The sequence below is a fragment of the Mustela erminea genome, chromosome 4 (assembly GCF_009829155.1).
Source record: "Mustela erminea isolate mMusErm1 chromosome 4, mMusErm1.Pri, whole genome shotgun sequence".
NCBI classification, from domain to species: Eukaryota; Metazoa; Chordata; class Mammalia; order Carnivora; family Mustelidae; genus Mustela; species Mustela erminea.
In genome coordinates this window covers 127445101-127461102 of record NC_045617.1, presented here as the reverse complement: position 1 = coordinate 127461102, position 16002 = coordinate 127445101, and the positions used below count along the sequence as shown (strand labels likewise).

The 16002-nt window shown below is 44.3% G+C and overlaps 1 protein-coding gene across 3 annotated transcripts in view; it reads right to left on the bottom strand.

Annotated features, from left to right (window-relative positions):
- BPHL (biphenyl hydrolase like) overlaps positions 1 to 16002 on the bottom strand; it is a 36459-nt gene that overhangs the window by 6198 nt on the left and 14259 nt on the right. For 2 of the 3 annotated variants that reach the window (XM_032340981.1, XM_032340983.1), the window contains exons 5-6: positions 7197 to 7328; positions 3720 to 3843 (exon numbers count right to left, since the gene is read on the bottom strand). In XM_032340981.1, the coding sequence (XP_032196872.1) occupies positions 3720 to 3843; positions 7197 to 7328 (256 nt within the window). Of the gene's footprint in view, positions 1 to 3262; positions 3361 to 3719; positions 3844 to 7196; positions 7329 to 16002 lie in introns of those variants that run through there. The other variant, XM_032340982.1, reaches the window with a different exon arrangement.

Sequence of the window (16002 nt, the reverse complement as noted above, 5' to 3'; positions counted from 1 at the left end):
CATATGTTGAAGTCCTAACTCCCAGCACCCCAGAGTGTGACCTTATTTGGATATAAGATCTTTCGAGAGGTGACTAATGAGATCATATGGGTGGGACCTAATCCAATGGCACTGGTGTCCTTATAAGAAGAGGACTATTTATAAGCCAAGGAAAGAAGCCTAAGCAGAAATCAGCCCGCTGATACTTCGATCTCAGACTTAGAGCCTCTAGAACTGAGAGAGGAAATACATTTTTACTGTTTAAGCCACTCAACGGCTGATATTTATTACAGTGGCACTTGTTGACCCATACACAGAGTGACACACATGTGGCTTGGCCAGCTGTGAAGTCACATCGTCTTCTGAGCTGACTCAGCCCCACGACCTCCCGAGGCTTGTCTGCTGCAACCCCAAAGGGTCTCCTGGTTGTCAGCCTCAGCTCAGTGCAAATCCTCTAAACGCGAGATGGTGCCCCAGAAGCAGGCAGCTAGCCAAGGAGGTGGAGGGCAGCGTCAGGGCTTTGTAGTCTAGGAGGGAGGGCCGGATGAGCAGAGAAGGCACAGGGGCTGGAATCAGAGGGGCAGGGGTGCACCCCCCAATCTAATCAGAGTAGCTCTAATCAGAGTAGCTCTTATTTTGTATGTTATGTCTTGGACTATGTTACATCTTGGACTTCTACATAAGAGTTTGTTAGGAGGAAGGGCTCAGCCTCCTAAAAGCAAACTTTAAAACCACTGAACTTGAATGATTGTGAAGGCCTCTTCTGTCCAAGAGACTCTACCATTGTTCCTCACAAAGAGAAAAAAGAGAGACAAATTAACCCAGGCCTGTTCGGCAGGCCTGAACAACCCCACCCTTCAGCTGGCCTCCTTCTCAGGAGAGAAAGGCATTGGTCTCATATGTGATTATCTATTTGTTGGTAGAATCTTTGAAGGGATAGACCGTATCCTTAAGTTTAATTATAAATGTACCTGGTGAGGTAATGAAACACGCAGGTCATTGAAAACTTGCTTTCCTATTGTCATGTGACCTGTGGTACTGAATCTCAGGAGGACTTTGGTGTTCAAGGCATCTACCTCCTTCTTCTGGGGTCTGAAAAAAACCACCCATGTTCTAGGTGGGTTCTGGCCCATTTTAGCAGAGGAAGGCAGCAGGTGTAAAATGCAAGCCAGTTTAAGACAATCATTGCCAACAGCACTTCACCTTCCACTCATTTGTTCCAAAGGCTCCTGCTCTAAGAAAATGATCTTCCACCAAATAGTCTCCTGAAATAATTAACATCTGAACGGGAAGGGGCTATTTTTTTCCCCTATATTGATGTATTCTGTTGCTAGGAGATGGGTTTGGAACAGAATTCCTAAATTAAACTTCCTTGCAGACTGACTTTTATTGAATCTGGCTCTCTAAAAGAACACACTGCATTTATCATGAGCGTCAGTGTGCAAAAACCTGTCATTTCTGAAACTAGAAGACAATTAACCAGGTCAGCAAGTATATAATCCAGGCATCTTACCATCGTATGAAAATACAAGTATGTTTATGAGAGGCAGCTGCGCTGTGGGGGGAAAGTGCTATATTAGGAGGTAAAAACATCTAGGATTTGTCACTTACTAGCTATGCAACCTTGGAAGATTACTTATCTCAATCTTGATTTTCTCATCTATATATGGGGACTACATTTTTTTCGTAAGTTTGTTGTGAAGTGTAGTTAGATATTGTACACAGAGGAATGTTACTCAACCATTAAAAAAAAAAAAACCCGAAATCCTGTCATTTGTAAATGGATAATGCTAAGTGAAATCAGTCTGTCAAAGAAAGACAAATACCACAGTATTTCACTCATATGTGGAATTTAAGAAACAAACAAGCAAAGAGGGGAAAAAAGAGACAAACCAAGAAGCGGACTCTTAACTATAGAGAAAAAACGGATGGTTAGCAGCGGGCAGGTGGGGGGATGGGCGAAACAGGTGATGGGGATGAAGGGGACACTTAATCATGATCAGCCCTGAGTAACACAGATAATTGTTGAGTCACTATACTGTATACTCGGAAGTAATCTAACACTGTATGTTAACTACATTGGAATTTAAAAAACAAAACAAAGCAGTAGTGGAACTGTTTTCTGAGTCTGGTTTCCCTACCAGACTGTGTGAGCTCTCAAGACAGGGATAGGCAGTGCTGGCCCAAGGTGGGCATCAGGAATCAGCTCATGGAGGGAAAGGGGAAAAGGAGGGAGGCAGAGAGGAAGAAAAGGAGGGAGGGAGGGAAAGAGGATTTTCTTAAGTCATTAATAAAGCCAATTTCAAAAGAATTCCATAGAATTCTAAAGATGGCCAGAATAATGACAGTATCCCTGGAACTGATACACCCCCTTGGAAAGGCTCACTTGGGTGTTGATCCTCTGGCATGTTTGGTTTTAAAAAAAAAAAAGCAGGTCACTATCCCCTGGTCACACTTCACTCTCTCCTTCAGGGTATGCATCCACTGCATGGAAAGGAAATACCAAATTTATTCAACTTTAAATTTTCGTCTCTATATAAGTACCAGCAAAAGCTGGTCCTGCATCTGCCAAAGTATTTAAAATACAAATTTCTGTTCCACACAAAAATGCACGGGACTGAAGAATAGAATTTCTGCTGACATGTCTAATAAGCTTCGTCAGTGTCCAAGGCTGGTTGGCAGAAACAAGAACGCAAAGAGCCAGTACCAGGTGTCTGCCGTCCAGCGTGGCTTGGTATATGTCGGTGTTTTGTGATTCTGAATACAGGCTTCCCATCTGATGTGTACATATTTAAGGATGAAACAACACGAGACGTTTACAACATATTTTTAAGTGGAAAATAGCAGGATTCAGAGTTGAATACAGAATAGAATTATATTTATGCTTAAAAAATACTAGAAAGTAGAACCACATTGAAATTGCTAATAGCAGGGGGCACCTGGGTCTGACTTTTGCTCAGGTTCTGATCCCAGGCTCCCTGCTCAGCAGGAAGTCTGCTTCTCATTCTGCCCCCCAACCCTCGCTCGTGTGCTCTCTCTCAAATAAATAGAATCTTTAAAAAATGCTAATAGCAGAATTATTTAAATGAGTGGCAAGCAGCAGGCAATTTGTTTTCTTCTTTTGATTTTACACATTTTCTTTCCTCGGTAGATAGTACTTTTATAATGATAAACCCATCTGAAAATTCCCAAATTATATAAAACTGTTTGTTAACACTGATAGCTAGAAATCTAAACTGTCTGCAGTGTTATAGAATTTAGTACCTATTAGCACATTTGTCTTCCTAGAAACTGTAAGATGTTCATCTAAGAATTCCTTTCCTTTTGTTTCCGGTTACCCACAGATCCTGGCTTCTTGTGCCCTTGTGTTTTCCTGGAACCCTAAACAGAACAATATTATTTACTGATTTGGGGAAACTGGGAAGGGGGGGGACCTTAAAAACCCCCAACCTGGGGGCACCTGTGTGGCTCAGTTGGTTAAGCGTCTGCCTTTGGGTGAGGTCCTGCTTGCTGGGTCCTGGGATCCAGCACCTTATCAGGCTCCTTGCTCAGCGGGGAGACTGCTTCTCCCTCCTGCTGCTCCCCCTGCTTCTGTGCTTGCTCATTCTGTCTCTCATGAATAAATAAAATCTTAAAAAAAAAAATCCCCACCCCAAAGGTCTCCTTTCCTTCCACAGCTCCCTCCATGCATGCACATCCTCAGGTTCTAGGCAGAGCTCTGGGGCAGGGACCACACTTACCGCGACCCTCTCACGTGCTTGTGTATGAAGTCGGCGTGGAACCGTGGGACCAGCGGATCCTTCTCCCCGTGCACGATCAAGGTGGGGCACTGAACCAGCGGCAGCAAGTGCCCACAGATATTCCCTGCAATACAAACAGCACTGAGACTCTGCTTCCCTGTGACCATCCCGTGAGGGGAGTCAGAGGAGCAGCAGAGAGCCGGGGCTCATCCATCCTCCCTCTGGACCTTGGTGCCCCGTCCCTAAAAGAGGTGGTCTGCATTAGACAGGGTCTGAGGGGTCTTCTAGCTCTCACAATCTCTGGGCCTCCTTTTCTGGTTCTCTGCTGGGTTTCTTTATCCTCCCCCCCAACCCCCTTGGAAAGCTCTGCTAGTAAACAAGTTTTGCCTGATTATATGCATAATGCATGCAATACAGGAAAATAAACAAACAAAAAATCCCACAACTCTTTATATTATGGAGAGAAGACCCCAGTTTGCAAAAAGGTAGATGCCTGACATCTGAAAAGCTTTCCCTTGAGGGGCAACTGGGTGGCTCAGTGGGTTAAGCCTCTGCCTTTGGCTCAGGTCATGATCTCGGGGTCCTGGGATCAAGTCCTGTATCAGGCTCTCTGCTCAGCAGGGATCCTGCTTCCCTTCTCTCTCTGCCTGCCTCTCTGCCTACTTGTGATCTCTGTCTGTCAAATAAATAAATAACATCTTAAAAAAAAAAAAAAAAGCTTTCCCTTTAAATAATGCCCTAAGTGGTCCTTGGGGCTCCAGCCAGCCCTCGGAGCTTCTGTACCTCCTGGGAAGTTATAATTTACACAGAGCAAATGGGCTCCTCTTCATTCCTCCTGCCTCCATGACGTTCCTGACTGACCAACTCTGGGGACGATAGGACCCCCCTCTCCATTTGTAACAACATTTCTAAGGCAGATGAGGAACAACCTGGCTCCGGTCCATCTTGCTGTTTCCTGGTTGGGAAATCTTGGTGGTTCCTCAGGGATGAGCTTCAGCCTCCCCCCTGGGCAAAGAGGGGATAGTTCTAGTTCTCTGCAGTGGCCGTGAGGCCAAAAAGAGATGTCTTATCTACAGTTCTGGGCAGCGGGCAGATACTCCATAAAGGGAGCTCCTTCCTCCTCTGCCTCCTCCCGGGGGGTCACTGGGGCCCTGAGAAAGCTGGGAGCCAGCTCACTGGGGTGCTGCCCAGGCACCTGGCCTGTCCCTCCCCCTCAGTGGCTGGGGCAGGGGGCACTGCCAGCTGAATGAGAAGATGATGGGTTGGCCTGAGAAACACTTCTCTGGGACTCAGAAGCTGCCCTCTTCTGTCCCTGGGATGACACACACCTGCTAACCGCATGCTCAGAGGACAGAGAGAGCACTCATCGCTGAGCACTACGGGTCAGACACTGTTCATGTGCTTTGATGTTCACGCAACACGGCCTCACCTGCTTTAGCTCACCGGGTCTGTACAACTATTGGCAGGGCCAGTACTTTTATAATAAGGGTCCTAATAACCTTTCATCCAGCGCCAACCCTGTACTTGGTAGGGCACCACAGCTGAATGTGCAGAAGCCCATTTGGTCCTCACAGCACCTAACCGGGTAGTTCTTAGCTTCTTCGGTTCACAGACAGGGAACGGCAGCTTGGAGACGCTGAGGAGTCTGCCTGTCACTCTGACAGCAACCAAGCAGCGAGGCCAGACCTCACACCCAGGCCTGTCTGACTCCTTAAGCCCTACGCTAAACCAAGTATCCAAGAATGCTGCAAGAATAATTTCAAACAATTATGAAAAAAAGGCCTCCTATCAAATTAATGTGTGCAGGGGAGAGAAATAGTTTATTCACAGACTTGCTGCAAGATCATTTATACACCGCTAACTCCTCTGTTTTGACATATTTCCCTCTCTTTCTTTTTTAAAAAAACTGTATTTGATTTTTTTAAAATTTCAGGTTTACAGCGTAATTGAGTGGAGGGTTCAGGGATCTCCCCTGTCCCCCAGCTCCCCACATGCACAGGCTTCCCCAGGATCAACACCTCCCACCGGAGTGGGACAGTTTTACAACTGATGAAGCTGCATGGACAGACACGTCATTGTCCCCCAGAGTTTGGAGTTTATGTTGGGGTTCACTCCTGGTGGTTGCACATTCTGTGGGTTTGGCCAAGGGTGTAGTGACATGTAGCCATCACTGTAGGATAACAGAGTGTCTTCTCATCCCTGAAACTTCTGTTTTGGACATTCTAACAGGTGAGTACTGGGATCTTATTATTTGGCTCCTCTTTTAATGAGGTTATTTTCTCACTGTTCAGTTTTTAGAGTCTGTGTACATTTGGATAACAGTGCTTCCTCAGACATGTCTTTTCCCCAGTCTGTGGCTTGTCTTCTCATACTCTTAACAGGCTCTTTTGCAGAAGGGACACTTTAAATTTTAACAAACGTAGGACATATTTTTGAGCTGCTGATTTAATTCTGCTTCTACCCTTGAGTCTTCCTACCCCTTCCGCTCCCCAGTCAGGAAAGCATAAAAGTTTACATTTCCAAAATTTGCCTTCTTTAATGGAGGATTGTCTTAGACATTTTTTATGGCATTTTTTTGTTTTAAGAGCTGAGGGAGACATATTTTTCAAAGACCTGTTTCCATGGTTGGGTACTGCCCTGGAACAGGATATATTTGCTTGAACCAGAAAAGTAACATTTCCAAATGTCCTTTTCATTGTGAAAGTTTTGATAGGTGACTCACTCTGGAAATGATTACCTAATAGATCAAACTGATCCTTCAGCAGTCGCCATTTTGTCACCAATGTGCTCCCAGATTCGATCTTAGTTCCCCCGCTTTTCTTTCAGCAGTTAAAATAGAAGAGTGAGAGGTAAGCACTGTAAAACTACTGAAAAACACTTTACTTCAGAATTTCTCTTAAATGATGTCAGTTCTTCCTGCTATTTTTCAGCTGAAGACAGGGAGTTACAGTCACATAACTGAGTTCTGAAGGTGGGGAATAAACTGAACGTTCTTCCTCAGGCTAATTCTGCGGGGGCTGAAGGTCATGACACAAAGGCCCTTCTTTTTTGTCCTGCGAACAGAGGATACAGCAGGGTAATGGGCCTAAGTGTGAAAAAAAAAATGTCGTACACAGGACAGCATGTTTGTTTTCTGACGACCCACTCCAGAATTAGAAAGAAACAAACGCTATTTGAGGCTTCTGGAGAATGTCTGTCATCACACACACAAAGGATCAGAAGGAGAAAGGAACTGTCTGCTTTTTAAGACTTCCCACCGTGAACCCTGATACATGGAGCAGGTGTGTATGCTGTATGTACAGCATTGCTAAGGCAGATTTACTACACAAGAGCGTGTATGGCGCACGATCGCTGGCATCCTCTGTTGGCACATCAGCGTGAAAGGACAGTGGCTGAGGGCACTCATCGCCAGGGAATTCTGGAACACCAGGGGAGGAATGCAAGCAAAGGGACAGCTAAACAGTTCACATAACCTACCATCTGGGAGATGTTTGAATTGATTTATGCCATCCACCCACTTCTCACAGGTTTTGGCAAAGTAGTCATAGCCATATAAGGTTTCGAGAGGTTTTCTTGTTTTCTCACTCCACTTAGAAACATCTCGGATACCTGAAAAATAGAAGTATTGACAAGAACAGGTCTAGTCTAGGGGTTCCTGGGTGGCTCCGCCAGTTAAGCATCTGCCTTCGGCTTAGGTCATAAGCCCCGAGTCCCAAGACTGATTCCCGTGGGGCTCCCTGCTCAGTGGGGAGTTCGCTTCTCCCTCTCCCTCTGGCCCTCCCCCCGCCCATGCTCTCATTCCCTCTCTCAAATAAATAAGATCTTAAAGAAAAATAAAAACAGGTTTAGTCTAATGATAAGTAAGGTTTATCTTTTATATCTTTAAATAGATAAATTTATTTTAATTAAATTTAATTAAAATTTTAATTAAAAAATAAAATATCTTTAAATATTGCAAATACAGTCCACTCCAGAGCCATGTGTGCTCTCACATGGCTTACTCCTCACCTCACCCAGGTCAGTGAGGCTTTCCCTGACAGCACCCCCCGACACACACCCACGCACAAAGAGCACCCTCCCTCCATCTACTCTGCTTAGCACCCATCAGTGCTTTGTAGCATTTTCTGTGTCCATGGCCAAATGTCTGTCTCCTTACTAAGACAAAAGCTCCAGCTTAAGGAACTTGGCTTTGTTTTGTTTCCCATTTACCCGCAGAGCCTAGATCAGTGCCTGGTACAAAAGAGGCACAAAATAAGTTTTTATCCACTAAATGAAATTAGATCTGCTTTTATGCTTTCTGTTAAAGATATATAAAAAGATTTTCCCCAATTAGAGTTATCTGAGTAAAACTTTTTATGAAAGAAAAAGTTTTTTTCTGAAGTGTGATCAGGTACACTAAAAACAGACAAATTATTCATTCTAGTTTCTGTTTCTGAAGAAATATGGGTGTAAAAGGCTAACTACAAACTTGAAACTATGCTACAGATGATTCACGCTCAGAAAAGGAAATAACAGACCAGCTGGGTGGCTCAGTTAAGTGTCTGGCTTTGGCTCAGGTCATGATCTTGGGGTCTGGCTCCCTGCTCAGTGGGGAGTTTGCTCCTCCTTCTCCCTCTGCCCCTCCCTGTGCTTGTGCTTTCTCTCAAATATATAAATAAATAAATATTCAAAAAAATAAAACTTGGGGCGCCTGGGTGGCTCAGTCATTAAGCGTTGGCCTTTAGCTCAGGTTATGACCCCAGGGTCCTGGGATCGAGCCCTGCATCGGGCTCCCCACTCAGTGGGAAGCCTGCTTCTCCCTCTCCTACTCCTCCTGCTTGTGTTCCCTCTCTCCCTATCTCTCTCTCTCTCCGTGTCAAATAAATAAATAAAATATTAAAAAAAAAACCTCATGAACAAACTCAATTACTCAGCCCACCCTTTTCCATATTTCTTTAAACACACTGATAATTCTAATGCTTCTGAGCATATTACACATTGCTTAATGTCAGCTTTTAACATGGTGCTTCTCCTACATGACATACCTCAAAAGACAACACATGACTAATGACATGAATTCATACTGAAAATAACCCCTCCGCAGAGCTCCCGACAGCGTGAGGACCCGGGCACGCAGCCTGTATGCACTCAGTGAATGCAGATTACAGAGTGGAGGGAAAAGTGCTATTTACAACCACAGCCGGCAGATGCTGTGACAGCCGGCGCCAGATCGGTACCCGCCTGCAGAAGTAGGCCCAGCGGTGCACCTGGGGGCCGAGGGGAGCTGAGCTGCTCTGCACAGGAGTGAAAAGACTTCACAGAGGGGTGCAGAGAAGTCTGGAAATTAAGAGGGGACAGAGGAGATCTGGGAAGAAGAAAAAGGAGAGCTGGAAGAGGGGAGAGGAAAGAGGAGCCAGCAAGAGGTCATAAAGATGGCCAATAAAGAACTCTCCCACAGGTATTTCTACTTTGGGCTCTATTGCAGACCACACCCTCTGCAACGTGCTCTTTCTGGGGAATGACTAGATTTTTTTTTTTTTTTTTTTTTTTTTTTTAAGGTAGGCTCCATGCTCAATGTGGAGCGCAATGCAGGGATTGAATTCATGACCCTGAGATCAAGACCTGAGCTGAGATCAAGAGTCAGTACTCAATGAACTAAGCCACCCAGGTGTCCCTATGACTAGACTGTTCATAAAACATATTTACTGTTGCATTGTTGGAGTTGCAGCAATTAATGGAAACTATCATATGGAGGTGTGTGTGTGAGAAAGAGAACCTAAGAAGAGAGCAAAGACTGGTGAGACTACTCAAAAGGCAGGGTTGCTTTTGGGGGAAATGGAACTGGTAGTTGGGACTGAGTGGGTAGAGCCAAATCTGAGATTTCTAGATTAAATGGAGATGAGAATGGCCCCAACCTGGTATGATCCTGTGCTTCGCTAGAGTAGCAAATGTAAATCCTCTCTGAAGGAAAGTATCATCAATTTGTACGCATGGTCTGTGTGTGTGTGTTTTCAGATTAAGAGTAAGCCAATATTCGCTATAATCACAGGTCACAAAACAATCAGAATCTTCCTAAAGCTAATGAAAAAGCTAGAATATTGGAAGAGAAAGCTTACGAAAAGATGGAGCCCACCACACAGAGAGACAAGAAGATGAATGAGAGGGAAGATGGGAAGGCAAGGCCCACAAAGTCCGATCAGTCCCGGACTGGGGAGAGTGGGAGATAGCACATGAGAACAGAGGAGATGCAGTACAGGAGGGAGGACATGGGCAAGAATGATTTCCAGAACTGATCAAAGGTAAGGGTCCACAGACAAAAATCAATGTAACCCAAACTGGATAAATAAAAAGGAATTCGCATCTAGTCGCACAATAGTAAAATAGCAATACATCAAGGAGAGAGAGAAAAAACCTGGGACAGCCAGAGATGAGACACATCACTCCAGAGGGGGAGAAGCTAAATGGGCAAAACCTCTCAACAGCAGTCGAGGAAGGCAGAAGACCGTGGAATGGCAGAGAAAATAATCTGCCATTTATATTTCTGCACTTAGCCAAATAATCTTTCAAGAATGAATGTGGAATCAAAGACATTTTGAGGTGAAAACGGAGATCACTATTAACAGAGCTGCCCTTCAAAAATGAACTATTGGGACTTCATCAAGATTAAAAGCTTTTGCACAGCAAAAGAAACAGTTAACAAAACCAAAGACAACCGACAGGATGGGAGAAGACATTTGCAAATGACATATCAGATAAAGGGCTAGTATCCAAAATCTATAAGGAACTTATCAAACTCAACACCCAAAGAACAAATAATCCATTCAAGAAATGGGCAGAGGACATGAACAGACATTTCTGCAAAGAAGACATCCAGATGGCCAAGAGACACATGAAAAACTGCTCCACATCACTCGGCATCAGGGAAATACAAATCAAAACCACAATGAGACACCACCTCACAGCAGTCAGAATGGCTAAAATCAACAAGTCAGGAAATGACAGATGATGGCGAGGATGCAGAGAAAGGGGAACCCTCCTACACTGTTGGTGGGAATGCAAGCTGGTGCAGCCACTCTGGAAAACAGCATGGAGGTTCCTCAAAATGTTGAAAATAGAACTGCCCTATGACCCAGTGATTGTAGTACTGGGTATATACCCTAAAGATACAAACGTAGTGATCCAAAGGGGCACGTGCACCCGAATGTTTATAGCAGCAATGTTCACAATAGCCAAACTATGGAAAGAACCTAGATGTCTATCAACAGATGAATGGATAAAGAAGATGTGGTATATATATATACAATGGAATACTATGCAGCCATCAAAAGAAATTAAATCTTGCCATTTGTGATGATGTGGATGGAACTAGAGCGTATCATGCTTAGCGAAATAAGTCAATTGGAGAAAGACAACTATCATATGATCTCACTGATATGAGGAAGTGGAGATGCAACGTGGGGGGTTTAGGGGGTAGGAAAAGAATAAATGAAACAAGATGGGATTGGGAGGGAGACAGACCATAAGAGACTCTTAATCTCACAAAATACAAACTGAGTGTTGCTGGGGGTAGGAGGTAGGGAGAGGGTGTTGGGGTTATGGACACTGGGGAGGGTATGTACTATGGTGAGTGCTGTGAAATGTATAAACCTGGCGATTCACAGACCTGTATCCCTGGGGCTAATAATACATTATATGTTAATAAAAAAAAATCAGAACTGCCTTTGAAAAACTTCTAAAAAATAACTCGAGAAGAAAGAGAAGTGAGCTTGGGAAGAATATCTGAGACGAAAGAAGGAAAGGAGAGTCAAGAAACTGAAGAATGTGTCCGTAAGAGTGAAAACACACAAACATGCCAAGCTAATGAGAAAACAGAATGCTGGAACATTTTTTTATGTTAATATTAGTTCTGTGTGTATAGGAAGCGAAAGGACAAGGCACAAGCTATGCTGCCTAAGGACCAAGGCAATTACTAATCAGCAAGGGGATAATCAGACTGTCCAACAGCAAACATCCTGCAAATCAGTAACATCATCATAATATTGGAAGTGGTCTAGTCTCAGGCTGGGTGGAGGGTCCTTGGGTGTATGTCCTGTTGTTAGACTTCACACGGTATGCCTGTTAAACATACCATTTTAAAACTTTTATGTAACCTTTGATATATATAAATCAACAAGAAGAAACAAAAAGACATGAATAGGTACAATACAGGAGAAGAAACCACAGTGGTGCATACATGCGAAAAAAGATTCTCAATCCTATCAGAAAGAGGAAGATGCAAATTCTGTCCCCCAGTAAGGTACCATTTCACATCTGCTAAGAAGTCTGATGATTCCAAGTTTTTGTTGAGGATGTAAATTAAGGAATCTAATATGCTGGTGGTGGAAATGCATTTATGTAGTTGGAAAACAGCTGGTCACTTGCAACATGGTGTATCTGCATATGACAATATTCAGCAAATCTCACATATGGGCCTATACCCCAGATGGACACTGCGGCTCATAGGCCCCAGGAGACATGCGCATGAATGTTCACAGCGACAGTGAAAACAGACCCACAGTCCATTGATAAAAGAGATGGAAAATAAAATACTGCTGCCCAGTAGAATATGATACAGCAGTATCAGGAAGGAAGCTTAGAAATTCAACATTCATTGAAAACAGTGAGTCACAGAAGATGATCATAGTATGAAGTCACTTTGTATGGCCCGAAAACAAATAAAACTAAATTACATATTGTTTAGGAATATAAACAGTTGTGACAGAAGTGTTTTCCAAAAGGCATAGGGATGATCATAGGCCTCAGCTACAGGCAGGGGTGGACTGGGGAGGAAGCATGAGCATACAGTGAAGGTAGGAACAGTGATTAGTCTTAATGTGTCATGGTGGGCTCATGGGTGTCCATAAGTTACAGGGCCACATGTGTTGCATTATATGTATCAATCAATTAAATAAAATTCAATTATAAAATAATAAATTTACATAAAATATTATATAATAAATTACAAAATAAAATTTAAATATATACTATATGCCTTATATAATATATAGTATAATATATATATTATTCATGTTTAATTTATATATTTATAAGATACACAAATATATTTAATGTAAATATATCTATATTTAATATAATACAATGTTTTATTATTATATTTTAATGTTATTAATTGTACTGTAAGTGTAACATTTTCCACAAAATTATATATATTTTTATAAAATAAAAAAAATTCTGCTGTGACAGGAAGGCCAAGATCTTTCAAGATCCAAGTTGGCTAATGTTCAATGTGAAGACATTTTTCTTGCTAACATGTAAATGCCTCCTCAGGATAGCGAGAGATTTCTCCAAGTGAATTAACTTAGTAAAAGCAGGCACTAGAGTGAGGGGGATCTATTAGTATGTAAATTCTGGGGCATGGCTTCATACTCTTAGGGACATTACTATCTAAATCTCAAGGGGCAGAAAAATCCAGCAGTAGCTGGGCAAGCAGATGTTCACCCCAAGAACTGTGGTTAAGCACACAGGCTCAGAAGTCAGCCTGGCTGGGTCTGAATCCAGCACTCGTGCCTGCTACCTCTGTGATCCTGAGCAATTAATTTCCTTAACCTCTCTGTGTCAGTCTCCTCAACTGAAATATGAGAATTATAATAACCCGAGATAAAGAGTAAATAAGTGGGGCACCTGGGTGGCTCAGGGAGTTAAGCCTCTGCTTTCACCTCAAGTTGTGATCTCAGGACCCTGGGATCAAGCTCCACATTGGGCTCTCTGATCAGCAGGGAGCCTGCTTCCCCCTCTCTCTCTCTGCCTGCCTCTCTGGCTATTTGTGATCTCTCTCTCTGTCAAATAAATAAATAAAATCTTTTAAAAAAAAGAGTAAATAAGTTACATATGAAATGTGGCAACAACAGTACCCAGCATATAACAAACACTCGAAAATATTCTATGTATTTATATACTTACTTCTGTTAACTTTTTTTTAAAGAGGAAGCCAGTTTTACCCCAAAGCATAATTTCCACCAAAAAATAAGTAGCAATTATGTTTCACAGTTAAGTTCCTAAAATAACTATTTGAATCAAACTATTTGTTGATGCAAAATAGATATAATTTGTATCACCCCCAAAATGGATACATTTCTTTTTTTGAGCATAATTTGTGCTAAGCACCAGAAGAAAACTCCTTCACTATTAATTAGTGAATTAATCCAGTAAACGTTATTTGAAGGGGGCTGAGCGTGGGTCACAGCATGTACAAATTTCAATGAGATTTGGTCTCTTGCCCTCAAGAGCCTTCTCGTCTAGAGTTATAAACAACCTCTGTAGAAGAGTGGGATAGATGTGATGGAAGAGGCTGGGGAGGATGGTGGAGGGTTAGTGAGCTCAGAGGGGCAATGGCAGGAAGTGGCAGTGGTGGTGGGCTTCCTGGAGGAGGTCTAAGTCTGCGAGAACAGAAGCCAGCAGGCAAATATGGGAGCCATGCCATCTACTACTGTCAGGAGTTTCCAGGTGTCCAGAGAAAAGGATGGGCACGTGGGGGTAGAGGAGACCAAGCAGCACAGAAGGACCTGGAAAGACGGGGCATCCAGGCTCATTCAAACTCTGTGAGCAAAGCAGAGGAGTCTGAACTCTACTTAACTGGAAAGCTATGTAAGACCTTGGAGGGTTTTCAAGTAAGATATAATGAGATTTACATCTTAGCAAACTACCATCTGAGCAGTTTGGAAAGTAGAGTGAAAGGCAGTAAAGACAGGGCAGGTTGGAAAGTGCTGGTGGAGCTAAGTGGAGACAGATGGGGAGGCCTGGACCTGGGGCCTGGCAGGAGGAACGGAAAAGGTGAGACGGCTTCCAGACAGAGCTCAGCAGAACGCTGGAAGAACTCGGAGGACGGGAACACGACGCTGCAGACATGAAACGCTGGGCTTTACCGGCAGACTTCCCAGTGGGGCCATCAACACAGGTTTCTTCGCTTGTCTGAGCCTCAAGTTGAGTCATAAGTAGCTATGTTAATTTGAGCTCATAGCAGCCATTCCATGCATCATAATTCAAATATTCTTTTGCAGAAGAAAAAATACATTCAACTGGCTGTCGCTTAGCAAGGTGGGAAATGCAGCAGGAGGAGCAAGTGTGGAGGAACGATTATGACTTCAACTTCGGACACACTGAAGGTAAGGGGCCAGTGGGGCAACCAGGTAAGAAGAATGGACACGAAGTTGAATATCTGGAATTTGGGAGTCTGAGGACGCCAAGGGACGAGGGCAGTTTCTTGGGTGTAAGAACGGGAAGAGGAACAGAGAGCTCCTTTCTGGATGGTGGCCGGCAGATAGAGCAGGGAAGGTGTCGAACCAGAGAACAGGCAGAGGTAAGGGGAAAGCTGCGCACGTGGAGGTGAGAACCTCAAGCCAGAGGAAGTTTCAAGAAGAAGGGTGGGATCATGGGGCACCTGGGTGGCTCAGTGGGTTAAGCCTCTGCCTACGGCTCAGGTCATGATCTCAGGGTCCTGGGATGGAGCCCCGCATCAGGCTCTCTGCTCGGCGGGGAGCCTGCTTCCCCCTCTCTCTCTGCCTGCCTCTCTGCCTACTTGTGATCTCTGTCTGTCAAATAAATAAATAAAATCTTAAAAAAAAAAAGAAGAAGAAGAGGGAGGAAGAGGAGGAGGGGGAGGGGGAGGAAGAGGAGGAGGAGGAGGAGGCTGGGATCAATATTACAGCACGTGTGTGTTTTCAAATGCCGCAGAACGACCAAGGAGCTGAAGGGCCATAAAGCATCCGAGGAGCTTGGCAGCAGAGAGGCCCAGGTTCCACAAGGCTGGTGGGTCGGACGCCACCTCCCAGCCCCGGCAAAAGTCAGGGAAAGAGTGGGGCGTGAGGGAAGGGCCTGGCGGCCGGGAAGGGCAGCCAAAACACAGTCGAAACACAGCAGAAAGTAACAGAAAGAGGAGTTGGAGGTGAAGAGGGAGCTTCTCAGGATTTGTCTGCATAAAGGAGGGAAGTCAGAGTCACTGAACATGTGGAGTTCACACAGTAGTGACTGAGGGAAAGGTGTCATAGGGTGACAGCGCCCAGGACAATCAGCCCTGTGACAGGATGCACGAAGTGCTCCAGAGCCCGAGAGGCACAAGCATCCACCCGGTGCTCAGCGCTGGGCCGTGAGAGCTCAGATGGTGGCTGAAGCAGCCGTGTGTGGTGAGGACACTGGGCTGGACAGGAGGGCACGTAGGCAAGCACGGGAGCAGACGCCGAGGCGGAGAGGCACAAAGGAGCAAGCCTGTTTCAGGAATGGCAGCTGTTCAACGTGGGAGCCGCACAGG